The 14,178-nt window shown below is 45.4% G+C and overlaps 1 protein-coding gene across 2 annotated transcripts in view; it reads right to left on the bottom strand.

Moving 5' to 3' along the window:
* Nucleotides 1–829: 829 nt before the first annotated feature.
* Slco3a1 (solute carrier organic anion transporter family member 3A1) overlaps nt 830–14,178 on the bottom strand; it is a 272,644-nt gene continuing 259,295 nt past the window's right edge. Inside the window, exons 10-11 of one of the 2 annotated variants that reach the window (XM_057756255.1) lie at nt 9,734–9,976; nt 830–1,480 (exon numbers count right to left, since the gene is read on the bottom strand). In XM_057756255.1, coding sequence (XP_057612238.1) covers nt 1,404–1,480; nt 9,734–9,976 — 320 coding nt within the window. In that variant the 3' untranslated portion in view covers nt 830–1,403. Of the gene's footprint in view, nt 1,481–7,303; nt 9,977–14,178 lie in introns of those variants that run through there. The other variant, XM_057756254.1, reaches the window with a different exon arrangement.

Genomic DNA, 14,178 nt, shown 5'->3' with positions numbered 1-14,178 from the left:
AGGTGCCGGCAAATGGCAAGATCAACTCACCCAACTTGCTCATGGGAGGTTGGAGTCCAGCCAGTGAATAAGAATGTGGAAGTGAAGCTTACTGGGGAGAAGCTTGGTAAGGTATAGGAAGGCAGCTGCTGCTAAATGCACGGTGAGTCACAATGCTAGAAAGGGAGGTGAATGATGGGGCTGTGCTAGAAGAGGAGAAATACAGTCAGAGTAGTGCAGGCTCCTGCTTCTAAGGCTGGTTGTTCAAAGCCTGTTTCCATACCCAGTAGCTATTGAACACTGTATTGAACAGTGCAGGTGTATTGAGCTGACGATATTGCCCCCTCTCCCATGCTGATACGGTGGGGGTGTCAGAGAGGAAACTGGAGGGGGTGGTGTCAAGGGCAGGACCGTTGATGCATTCACAGCAGCTGCATCAGTGCAGTGGAATCTAATTCCAGCATCAGGTTGTGGGAGCAACAAACAATAGCCATACTTGTGTGGAGCCCTGAGTTTGGAACCTTCATATGCATCTTCACTTAAATGCCGGTGCAGCTGTCTTAAAGCCATCAGCAATGTTTCTACTTTGCAGATGACACTGGCACTCTATCATGTCAGATCGCTTGACTGGCATCATATCGGTAGCAAGTGCTGGGGGTGGAGGGGAGAGGATCCGGATTTGGGTCCATTTTGACTCCAAAACCTGTGCTTTGGGGCGCGTATCAAAGCCCAGAAATAGAAACTACACACAGCTAGAAGCAGAACTTTGTTAGGCTAGCTCTGCTGAGAGATACAGGAAAAGATAACAGAGTTTACAGCATGAGACAGAGGAAGAATTAAAATAGTGCTTTTAATATAATTTTCAGCAAATGTACAGTATATACTCTATATCATGTATCTCTAAACTGCTCATCTGGAAAATATAAGCTGCAAAAAAAAAAAAAATACAGACGACCACGCTCAGAATCTATTAAGTGTGTGCTTTTCTTCCTCTTCTCTTCTGGGAACCTGGATTTTTACACCCTTCTGCGAAAGTCCGGTCTCTGGTGGTTTCTTTGGAACTGTTAAGAGTTAAGAGTGTTCCATCAGAGAAGTATCTCCCAAAAGGGGGAGGTTTCTAAAGCATGTCAGAAAGCCATCCCTCAGAAGCTAGAAGAGAGACAGGCCAAAGGAAATTTGCACATCAGGTCAACCTTGCTTCTTAGGAATGATGCCCACTCTGGAGGGCTCCTGAGCACGTGACACCCCCTTAGTCCTTGTCATGGGCCTGTGCTTGAAGCCTCAAAGGACCAGACACTGGATCATCCACACAGGACCCCTTGGGTTTCCGGGCAGCGTAGCGCTATGTCAGGCCTTGAGGTCTGTGAGCGGTAGTGGTGGCGGCGGGCGGCAATGGTAGGCTCTGCCATCAGAGAGGGCAGCCCTCAGCTTCGCACAAAGGAGTCTTCTGAAGGTGACTCAGGGCAGGTCTTCTCAGTCTCAATGTCTTGGTACTCTGTGCCTAAAGGGGAAGGAGGGAAGAAGAGCCAAGAGGAAAAAGAGATGGATCTTTTCTTCATTTCCTACTTTCTATTAGACTTACATCATAGCGTCACGGCTTTCCAGTCAGAGGGATGTGCAGGAAGGAACGGCGGTAACTGCCTAGCTTTCTCTCCAAGCCCAAGAGCATCTATGGAGGCTCGATCTCTCAGAGCCTCTCAAAGCATGTTTATTCATACTCTCATATCAATACTCATTGTGGGAGCGAGCAGATGTACCCCAAACCTGACTTTTTTTCTTTTACGTAAGTCACCAGTAATTGATCTTGTGTCCAAGGGTTACTTGGACTCCAAGAGTCTTTATTAAAGAGCAGGCTGAGTGCTAGGGAGAACCACCTGAACCACAGTCGTGCTTTCTCCTGTAGCACTGGGGACCAGTTCATGGTCCATTCATCCAGACAGTCACTGCGTGGCAAGTGAAGCAACTTCCTCATCTCGGCCAGGTCTGAGGAAATGTCACGCCTCCATAAATGATGCTGTGACTTTATTTGAAAGGTATTAACAATTTAGCTCATCCCAGTGGCAATCTGCAAGCCATGCAGGACTCATTCATGGTGACGGGTGACTTTTTTTGTTCACGGACAGGTAAACAGAGACCATAGAAACCCCTGGCTATTGATCTGTCCTCTTTCGATTTTGACCTGTTAGTTTAAAAGGTGGCAACAGTCTGCACTCAGCACTTCGAAGTTGAGACTTGGCCCATCGAGAAAGAAGCCCATGTTCTGGGCTTTACTTTTTGCAAGGTTCATGTTCTTACAGTCTTGGGAAAGCTCACTGGAGAACTCCCCAGAGGATTATCTTTCCAAAAGCATGTCAGAATGCCAACTCTGCAGAGGGAGAGGAGGAATGGGATGGAGGAAATGCACGTATGGATTGGCACTGCTCTTTGGGGCAGGGCAGGAGTGAGAGCGGGGGCTGCTTCTTACTCAGCACAACTGGCTGGGAAGCGTTTGGTGTGGCTAAGATGGAAGAAGGCAGGCTCTGCCAGGTCTCTACTTGTTAACTATTAGAGTGAAACCGGCTTTCTCATTTTACGGTCCTGGGTTAGCAGGCAACCTTTCGCAGAGATCTTACTTCTAGCTCTTGGCTCATTTCTCTGGCAAGCTATCAACTCACAGTGGGAGCAGGACAGTCTTGTATCAGCACCCTGTCCCCTCACCATCCCTCCTCCTTGTAGAAGGATGTTCTGCTGACTTCCAGGTTCCCACTTCGGTGGTAGTGTGCTGGACTAGAAAGGGCCCTAGTTCAGCAATCAGGAAGACCTGGTCCTGTCTTCTGATGACCCTAACTAGCTGGTGAGCTTGGGAAACTTGAGTTTTCTTGGCCCTCCTTTTCTGATCTGTAGAGACGGGGAAAATGACTTACCTGTTAGAGATACCCCAAGTGGGCTATTGGGGTCAACTGGGATTCTGCATTCATGGACCTGGCATGCAACTGGTAGGCTCAATAAACAAGAGCCCCCAAGCCCTTCTCCCTTTATGGTCTGGATTTAAGCTCAACCTGTGTTTTAGTTGTGTTCACTTCTAACACACTTCCTGCATTGCACTGCCGTACTTCATTTTATGGCCTCAGATCCTAAATCAAACATTCTTGCCAAATTTGTTTCCACGAGAGCCACCTCCTATTTGATTAGCGTGAACTTAAGAAAAACAGTAAGGAGATAGCAAAAAATTTCAGCCTACCAAATGTCACATCTCCCGAAAATTGGCTATATTATTCCATTTGCTCATAGCAAAAATAATAATCACTTCTATCTTATGGAAAAATATTCAAAATGTATGATTATTATCAAGCCCTGATTGTCGACTTGAGCTGTTATTATGAAAATGGAAATGTCTAGATGCTCGGCTTTTTCAAAGGCAGCAGTCTGGAAAGAGTAAGATACAGTGTACACTTAACATGCCTGGAACCCCTGAGTCACGGCTGAGCGTACGAGATGGACGTGACCATATCTGGTAAGGAGGCAGGGGTTGTTGGGAGCTCCTGCCTGGTACTGAGAATAACCTCCAGGACTCTTGATCCATTTCAGAATGCATTCCTTGTTTCCCTTTACCTGCTCATCTTGGGTGGAACACCTTGTATACATGGACCACTGGGATAAGGGATAAAGAACATCCATAGCTAAAAGAGGGAGGGTAGACACTCTGTCCAGAATACAGCTGCCATGGTGTCCTGCTTATTATATCAGGGGGCATATATGAGTGGGAGGCCTAGTTCATTTAAGTCAGACTTTGAGATTAGGTATTTCCTGGAGGCAAGGAATGAATGAGGCTCCCTTATATCTACCTTGGTAGGGAGGGAACATTCATCATGGTTACCAACAGGCACTTTGGGCTCATTCTTGGGTTTGAATTTTGGCTTTTCTCATGACCTTGAGCCAATTCTGAATGCTTCCAAGTCTCATTTTCGTCCCCTGTAAAATAAAACTAACGATAGTCCCTGCCTCGAAGGGTTAGTGTTAAGATGAAACGTGTTAATGCATGTAATCAGTTCAGCCCAGAAGCTAGTTCAGAGTAAGTACCCGATAAATGTTAGAGACTGTTATTATTAGCTATTACTAGTGCTTACCAGTTATTCTCCCTGACAGATTGACTAGCTCTGGAGTGCCAATGTTTTATGTTGGTGCTGAGGAGGGAGAGGAGAAAAAGGGCTTGAAGTTCCGTTCAGTATCTGGAACCACTCCTCTTTCCCTGTTTCCTGTATTTCTCCCTCATGTGTCTGTATCCATCATTTAAGGGGGAAAAAGTTGGGTCAGTCTAGTTGAAATGTCAAGTGTCAGGCTGGAAGGGACGGTAGGTTCTGTAGTTCAAATTCTCAACTTCACCCAAGAGAAAAATAAGGTTGCCTCAACTCCAAAGTTGGACAACAAAGGGGCACTTTTTTCCTCGTTGTAAACAAGTGAGATGCTTGAATTAGATTGCTGTGGTCAGGGACATTAGAGTTGATGTTCATCTACTTTAGGACCCTTTGGAGAAATGACTCAGCCAATGCTATGGCCAATATTTAGGTGCCAGATGTGCCCTACCTATTCAGAATGGATGGTGTCTCCAAGACATTTAGTGCTGCCTCAGCACACCATGACCTCCTTTCAGTCACTAATTGTTTTTGTAAATAAAACTTTATTGGTACACAGCTTGGGCATTGTTTCACTTATTGCTCTGAGTTGATCTGGGTTGACAACACAGGGTAAATAGTTTTGACAATTTGCTGGCCTAAAAGGTTTGAAGGATTTTACTAGACAGTCCTGAACAAGAGTAATGTGTTGTCCTTGCTTTGGTGACTCTGTGTATGGTGATAGGAGTGATTTTTTTCCTTCATCTTTTTAGTAGGTACCCGGGAGACACCCACTGTTATTTAGTCTCCAGGATCCCCTCTTCTCTTTCTCTCTCCTCTTTGATTACTGCAGCTATCAATCAAAGATTGCTATCAGCATGAGTGGGCTCTGAGTCATTTCTCACATGCAGACAGAACCTGGCTCGGAATGTTCTTTTGTTTGTGTTAAAATCTGTCCAGTTTACTGAGCTGTGAGCTCTTGGAGGAGAGGAGCCATGCACTTAGCTTATAGGGTGGCACACAGCCCAATAGTTTAGATAAAGGAATGAATACATCATGTTCAAACACCACATTCTTGAGAAAAACAAACCCTGCAATGAAAAATTATGCTAGCATGGATGGTCTCTGATAAGTCTAAGCTCCTGTCTTCATCTCCGAGGCAGGCAAATACTCCTGAGGTATGAAACAATCTTTGCTTATCTGAATTTTCCCATGTAGGTTTACCAGGTCATGTTGATCCTGCCATGGCGTAGAAGTAGCTGAGATTCCTTACAGGTGTGAAGAACAAGGGAGACAATGTAGAGTAAGGGGTTCCAGGGGTTCCACAAAGAAGTGGTCCCTATCAAAGGCCTGCGAGCAACAAACTTGGACTGCCAGCCTGGTTTATGAGTGGCGGTAATACTCTAGAGGAGATGGGACCCACAGCCTGTCACTTTGGGTCAGCTGCCCTATGAAATTGGGTTTTGAGTCAGAGAGAAAGAGTTTGGTGTGGATTGGGTGAGGCAGGACATAGTGAATGAGGAGAGAAAGCAGAAGGAAAAAGGCTATGCTTGGATACCAAATAAATTTCCTAAACCAGAATGTATTTCATGACCACCCTGTCTTGAAAAATGTGGTAGCTCTTAGGTATTCAACCTGGTATGTTGAGGGAAAAACCCAGATGAACTGTCCAGGTTCTAATTTTTGGTACTGCCCCTGACTTCTGGCCAGAGAGCTGGCTGGCCCATCCATCAAAATAACCAGACTAGAACAGTAATGGCCAGAAGATACTTTCCATCTGTTAGACTGGGGGGGAAGGGGAGAAAGCCGCTCACCTGCGTCTCTCTGCTCATCACAACCAAACCAAACACACAGCAAAAACAGAGCAAGACTCCAATAAACAGCAACGGTAGCTTCCTTATTCCATCCTTGTCTATCTGTATGATCAGATAGTTGATTTCCACATACTGATATTTATTATTCAATGTTACGGAGTAATGCTTTAAAAACTGTCATGTAGATCTTAGGACACACCCCATAGTTGACAAGCTGGGGGGGGTGGATGAGAGAACCACTTTTCCCCAAGACCAGAAGCAGCAGATGGGCAGACTGGTGACCAACAATTGTGTTTCCTCGGAGCATTTGTCTGTGAGTTCGCATGCATACTTACACTTTCTGGGTTCCTTTATAAAAGCCTCCCCAGAAGCTACTGAAGAGGAGGGACCAACCCTACATCACAATTATATACTCAGGAAAAATCCTCGGGGCAGTGTGACTATTGGCTGGGTGGGTATCCTTGTGTAGGACATTCCTGTGGGTTATGTCAGGCCTACAAGGCTTTTCACAGTGTGAGGAGAAATTCCAGAGCATCACTGGATCTGAGGATCTAAATGGATAAGGTACCACACACAACCCAACTTAAAAGTCACCCCCAGAACAGCTATCCCACTGTGAGGTAGAGAAAAGGAAATGACTGTTAGTCACGCTGCCTTCCTGAACTCCCCAATCGCTCATCGGGGGGCTCTTGGCTGTTTTTTTTTTTTTAAATTATTCTGCTGTTAAGCACTAACAGTGAGATCCTTAGGGGGACCCAAAAAGGATTCTCTTGCTCTTTATTTGCTGTGAGAAGAGTCTGGCCATTCTGTGGCTTTGTTATTATCCCCAGGGTATCAGAGCATCGTGGCCTTCCTTGTGGAGGTGGGAAGCGAGTAACAGAGACATAGGTGTCCCTGACAGCATACAACCTCAGCTGACGGAAGAAAAGCAGGTTTCCCACACATGGGAAGCAACACAGGTACAGAGCCTAAAACCTGCGTGGTCTACATGGAAGAGGCTTAAAGATCTGTCAAAAGCCACAATGGAGACCTTTTCATCCATCCTTGTGTGCATTCAACTAAGATGGTGGAGGGACGACCTTAGAAGACAGAACTCCGATTTCATTTTTTTAGATCTTCTCCGTTCCTCTCAGGTTTGCTTTCTGTATGTTCAAGGGAGATCTTAGCAGGACAGTTCTCATGCAGAATGCCACTCAAAACCAGACAACCAAGGGGCTGGATCTAGCCTTGGATGCCAGTGTTGTTTTTTTTTAAATATAATCAAAAGGAAAATTTAAAGTCGATTGAATGTTCTCTTCTGTCATACATGAGAGAAATTGAAAAATTTAAAGATAGTACAATATTCATTGAAATCATTTTGCCACAGGGAGATTTTAAATTTATAAATAACTGTTTATAAACATGAGCCCTGGAGTTGGGTTCCTTTGTTGTCTTTGAGAACATTTTAGGGAAAAAAGCAATCCAAGATACAAAGAGCTTAAAAATTATATTTTTTTTTTCAAAAAGCAAATCAATCTCATGAAACAAAGTGTACATCCCAGGGCCTCAGTTTGGAGAGATACACAGCAGCAGAGAGAGGCCAGTTAATCTCTTAGTCATTTAGTTTCAAAACAAGACAGAACGGAAACCTGTTTGGAATGTGACCAACACCTTCAGAGCAACAGAACTCACTTCATGAACTGATCTGGAGAACCATTCCCCCTTTCCTAGTCACAGACTCGATGAACACCCTGTCTGTGTTTATGAACAAGGCTAGGCTAATGCCGGTCTGTTTTAGAAGCACCCTTGAAGGAGGCAGTGGATCACAGCCACACGGCCACACAGCATTCTCTAGGTTATCTTGGTTTGATGCTTCCTCCAACTTGGGGCTATCATCCAGACCTCCCCATTTACACTGTCCCTTAAAAAACTCTGGCACATCCCCGTCTTTACTCTTCTGGCCTTTATTCTTTCATTGCTTCAGGTGAACTGTAAATGGCTGTTTAAGGTGAAAAATTAAAACCAAACATCCTTCGTGGCCTATTCCAGGGTATGTCTACAACACAGGCCAACAAAAAGGCATGAAGGGTGATCTGACTGGGCCCTTGGCTATACATGTATGTGCTCCCTTCTGACCCAGTCCCTGAAGACAGTGGCCATACTGTCTTAAGCGTGCTGGTGCAAGAGATTCCCCTACAGGACTCTTATCCCAAATGACCATGCAGGTCTCTGAGGTTCAGCCGCTTTTGACACACTGAGTTCGGGATTGACCTGGGACCTGTCACTGCCATGTTCATGCATTAAACACGTGATCACTTCTGCACTTGTGGGTTGATGATCACAGATACCACAGCCCACTCAACAGGAACCACACTTCCTCTCTCTCCTGTTTCCAGGAGCAAGGTTCCCATCCACACAGACCCACATCTGAGCGAGTCTCCTTCACAGGCTAAAAGGAAGGCCTGTTGCAACATGAAGCATGAATATGAAAGCGCTTCCCATGACAGTGACATCACCATGGGGAACAAAGCCAGAAGGCAGATTTGCAGCTTGTCACGTTATCCCAGGATCTCAAATGTGCATCTTTTAAAGCTGCATTTACACTCTCTCTTTCTGGGGCATCTTTTTCTTACAACACGCTGTGCATTTTTCTGCACGGGATCAGAATGAGGATTAAAAATGACAATGGATTAACTGCATCCCTTGAATCACTTTATATTTTTGGTGCATTAAAAAAAGGAGAAAAGTGAAAGCCTTGTTAGTGACTGAAGGGTTAACACAGACTCCAGAAGCAGTTAAAAATAGTATCAGAGGATTATACATACAACAGTTGGAAATTCGTACGCTTTGTAATTTTTTTGTTGTTTTTGAAAAAAAATGGTAAAATGTTTGGCAAATGTAAGCAAATGACTTAGGCTATGTTGGGGCTCACAGGCTCTGAGCGGGTCAGTCATAGCCAGGTGAGGCCCACAGCTTCCTGAGGTCACACTGTGGGGCTAGTCGGGAGGAGGTGCTAGGAGATGGGGAGGGACATGTCCCCCCCACCCAGCTCCCCCTTGGGCCCTCAGTCTTGATATGGAAATGGAGCTGGTGAGAGGTGCCAACCACAGACTCCAGTCCGGATGGCCCATCAGCATCCGTTCTCAGAGAACTCTGGGGACTCGAACCACACGCAGACTGGGTAAGTGGTCTACACAGTGACCCATATTGCGACAGTTGGAGAGAGGAGTGGGGCTTCCACCCCTCCAACCTGCACACCCCCCCGCCCTGATGGAGGGAAAGGGTGTCACTAGTGCTGATCCTGGCCATGTTTCCAACTTGAACTTGTGATTTTAGTAGACTCGTTTTTTTTTTTTTTTAATGCTTTTAAAGTTTTGCATGTGTGTGCATATCCAGCAACGTCCATCCTCCAAGCTGGCCACAAGTGTTCCCTGAATTTGGCAGTGCCTGTTGCTTGTAGCTGTTGGCATCGTGAAAAACCATGAGGTACCTTCCAAGCAGAGCCCAGCAGGGTGCGTGTCCTCCAGGGCCATCCCATCCTCTCTTTATTCTGAATCCTGACTGACTCTGAATTCTTTGAATAAGACAAAGGTCTTTGTGTGTGTGTGTGTGTATGTGTCTCTCTCTGTGTGTGTCTGTCTCTGTCTTTGAAATCCTTTTTTTTCGTTCTCTCTCTTTTTGATTAAGAAAAATGACCCTTTGTTCACAGAGTTCAGCCCTCCTCCCGTAGTCACTATAAGACGGATTCCATGTTTTCACACCACTCATGGTCTTCCAGGTTATAGATAAACTTTGTCCTATGTGTCTGGTGCGCGGGCACAGGGTCCCTCCCCAGATTGTCTAGGGTCAGAGTAGAGGCAAAGAACTCACTGGTGCTCAGCCCGCCCTCGTGGTTTTTGATGTAGCGTTTATAGTTTTTCCGCAGGCACTGCCACGTGGTGGTGTAGAGGATGAAGGCAAAGGACTTGAGCGCAATGGCGATGCTGACGTACAGGTATCTGTAGACCACATTGTCGTAGAGGACGCAGGCGCCTTGCTCCCCACAGAAGGTGCTCCAGAACAGACAGGTGGAGTCGATACCAGCCCCGAAGATGAGAGGTGGGGGGATGAAACCTGTCAGAAGGAAGAGATCATTTCAGATTTTTTGGCTCAGTTGGGCAGTTCACTGCCAAGAAGGGATCTTCCATCCCTGGCTGGGCATTTGTTGATAGGACTGCTTGGAGCATTCGCTGGATTGCTAGGCTCGACAGTGCAGTGGTTCAAACCACTGGATCACACATCCTAGTTCAGCCTTTCGTTATCCAGACAAAATCATCGAGCTTTCGATGCCCGAGGCTGGCTAAACTAATACATGAGAAGCATTTAGGGTGCTATGTGTTGTGCCTGGTAATTAGGAGATAAGTGACAGCTGTCATTATTCTGGGATGGAAAAATGTCTTTCCTGGAGCCTTAGTGTTTGTCAACCTCCCAGAGGGAATCTCAAGGAGATGTGTGGCTCTGCTCACTGCCCTGTTGCGTAGGGTTTGCAGGGCTGTGTGAATGCCCAGTGGAGGGACCAGCGACCAGAAGTAGAATGTGAATGTGTCATACTGTGTGAGCACATAAGTAGACAGAGTTATAGTGTAAAATGGGACATGTGACAAACATACTCATGATTACTGTTGGTCTAGTTATTAAACTGGTGTGAATTCTTTTCATGTGGAGCTGATACCAGATTCCCACAGCAATTATCGTAAATGCTAGATGAGATGAGGACTGTCCCATTCTTAACTCAGGACCAGGACAATCTGCTGGTCTATTTGCCTGTTCTCAACCCTTCACTCCAATGCCATCTGACCCCACTTAGACCACCCACAGCCATCAAAATCCTGGTGTTTATGTTTATGATACAGCTCTATCATTACATGTTTGTTTTCTATTTTAAAGACACTGTACAGGCTGTACTTAAACTCATGGGCTCATGTGATCCTCCTGCTTCAGTATTCAGTGTAGCTGAATGCCAAGTACTTGGGTCCTTACTGCCATCCTGGGGTCTGTCATGTGCACTCTCTGTCTCTCTCTGTCTCTCTCTGTCTCTCTCTGTCTCTCTCTGTCTCTCTCTGTCTCTCTCTGTCTCTCTCTGTCTCTGTCTCTGTCTCTGTCTCTCTCTCTCTCTCTCTCTCTCTCTGTGTGTGTGCACACACATATGTGGAAACCAGAATTTAGCATTCAGTGTTGTTCAACTGGAATTGCCTACTTTGTTTTCTGAGACAGGGTTTCTGATTTCCTTAGAACTTGCCAGTTTAGTTATGCTGGGTGCTCAGGGACCTCCAGAGATGCAACCATTCCTGCTGCTTCCCCAGCATTGGGATTACAACCCTTTTATATTTGTTTTAATGTGAGAATCTAGTCCTGCTTGCATGGCAAGCTTGAGGTTTGATCCTCAGCATTGAAAAAAAAATCCTAGGTTATTCTGGTCTGTTTTGAGGAGCCTTATTTATAGGTTGGGGGAAAAATGAATAGGTTAATAAGTTACTAATACAAATTCATTGTTCAAGATTTCTAGCACTCCCTGAGGCTAGACTATGGGACCAGCGACCTTCAGTGACAGACCTCAGTTGTGACACATGATGGCTGCAATTAGATGCAGACAATCCTGAGATGGTAGGACTGGTGCGCCAGTCCTGGAGTGTTCCTTCCAAGGTCAGTCCTGGACATAAAATTTCACTTTTCACTAAAGTCTTTTTGAGGATTCGATTACATGTAGATCCTCTGTCCAGAAAAAAAGACATATTCTCCAAGCACGTGGCTTAGGGGGTCAGAGAACTGTTTATTCAACCCACAGTGGACAGAATCTTTCAGATGTCTAAATGATACAGCACCACCATCCCGAGGGGGTGCATAGGTATTGGAGAGCTGCATGGAGGCTTCAGCACCTCCCTCACCTCCCTGTTTTAAGATGGGCCTGAACAGATTGCTAGGTTCTATCTTGCCCTCTTTGGAACTGAGAGGTTAGCAGAGCTGCCTTCTAGGTCTTGGAGTCTTGGACCTTCTCCTAAGTCTGCTGCTTGTTACCCCAGAGAGGAAACCCCACATGATGGATTCTAATGGAATCCCCATTAAACTCCTCAAACAGCTTGATTTAATAACTATCATAAGCTCAGAATCCCCTACAAGCTGTTCTCTGTTCCTGGTGCAGACTTGGGTCCTGCAGAGTGGAAACACGTCTGCTTCACTCCCTGTGACACCCAGGCTGCTTAGGAGCTCATGTCTTCCCCACTAACTGGGCTGGAGCATGTTCTCCCCACTGCAACATGGAGGGATTTCCATGGCAACTGATGCAAATGTGGATGGATCCATAGCTAAATGGCACTGATTTGACCTATTCTCGGGCACAGTGGGACAGTGTAAATCCATTCACCTTTTCTGTTTCTGTGGTTTCATTTCGTGATTAGATGCCAAATGCTCTTTCTACCCCTTGGGACCAATCTTGAGGTCATTAGCCTTTGCCCTAGCTACTAGTCACCCAGCGGTGAAAAGCCAGTACTGACAGTCACCCTGCTCAAGAGACATCCTGTTGAAAAAGTCTGTCACAGGGAGGAGCTAAAATCTAGATATTCTTTACTCCATAATGCATGGATTCTCAGACACATAGGTACATTTGGAAAATCAGGATATATTTTCATCCTATCACAGGACATCTGGAGTATAAGGGAGCCATTTGTTAGTACTTGTTTAAGCTCAAACTCATTGCGCGCCTCCTTCATGATCCTGAGTCTGAATGTTTATAATATTCACTTGTCTTTAAGTAGATTATGGGTGCTCTGTGCTCTGAAGGTATCAGTTTTATTCCATTGCCTGGTTCCTCTAGCAAATGATGATGCCCCTGAAAGAACTAGAAAAAGCCTTCAAGTAGTTAGAAAGTTCAGTGTCCATTAAAGTTTTCTATGTTGTACTCAAGATCTTAAAATGTTGGTGGCAGAGATGGGAGAGTCCTGACTTAAGGAGCTGGAAATTCTGAGGCGTGTCACTTGCCCTCTCAGTGTCTCTGTAAAAAATGGAGCCACTATCACCTTCTAGGGTACAAGTAATTTTGCAAGGGACCTGACCCATTCATATGGCCAGAACTTTTGCTAACTCATTCATCTTCTACAGGGACTTAAGGTGGGGGATTTCTGAATAAATGCTAGGCTTAGTAATATAAGAATAGCCTTCATGAGACTTCTTTTGTATGTCTACATAAAGCATTAGCTTTCTTTTCTGCTACATTAAACTCCTCCCTTTTATTGACTTGAATTCTCTTCAAAAGGGCAGACTCTGAGTTCCATGCTTGGGGAGACAACACAGATGTCGATCTGAAGCACCCCTTTCCTCTGGAAGTCTTTGCTATTCTGGAACTCCCTTGAGAGTTACTTATCAGATTCCTAACCCCTTGGCGCTAATTTTCACACTCAGCCATTTGTGTGTGTGTGTGTGTATGAAAAATCAGAACAAGCTGCCCTCAGAAGATGCTGGCCCACACTGAGACCAATGGGAGACTTCTATATGATTAGTAAACCAGTCAGCTAAGCACTGGAGAGGCTGCAGCTCCATCCGCCATAATTCCTTTCATAACTCATAACCTCTCTTATTGTAAAGGGAAAGAGGCCAAGAGCCCAAATCTAGTCATTTGCTTTTCTTCTAATTCAAAGTTCATTAATTTGAGAAGCTTTTAGACCTTTTCTCTGGGATTTCCAGCGTTACAGAGAACAGGTTATTTATTTACCTTCTGCTAAGCTCCTGGAAACCCTGTTTTGATGTGTGGAGAGAGAGAAACACACAGGCATTCCGATCCTTGCCAATTGTAGAGTTCTCCCTCCTCTGGGCTTGTTAATGCATAGAGAAACTGGGAGCCTGATTTGTAAACACGCGTCCCAGTGTCTGGCAGAATGCCTCTGGCAGCACCGGCAGACACTTGTCAGCAGGGAGAGACACTCTGTCATCAATGTCCTTGCCACCTTTTTTTTTTTCTCAGTCAGGGTGCTCACATCTGGAGGTCCTCCTGGTGAACGAGGAAATTCTATTCCATCTTTGTCACTTGGGAACTGGGACTTTGGGCAAGTTCCACAACTTCACTGAATCTCAGCCCCTTTATAAAATGGGTACAAGTGTACTTTCTTGGTGTAGGAGTGTATTTCGTGTGTCTGTGTACATGTCTGTGTAAGGGCAGGAGGACATGGAGAACAGAGTCAGTATTAAGAGTCTTCCTCAATCCCGTTCCGTTTTATTATTTTTGAGACAGAGTTTCTCACTGTTCCTGAAAGTCATCGACAGACTTGCTTGTCAGTGAGTTCCAG

The sequence above is a fragment of the Chionomys nivalis genome, chromosome 23 (assembly GCF_950005125.1).
Source record: "Chionomys nivalis chromosome 23, mChiNiv1.1, whole genome shotgun sequence".
Lineage (NCBI taxonomy): Eukaryota > Metazoa > Chordata > Mammalia > Rodentia > Cricetidae > Chionomys > Chionomys nivalis.
This window is presented reverse-complemented; position numbering and strand designations above follow the sequence as displayed.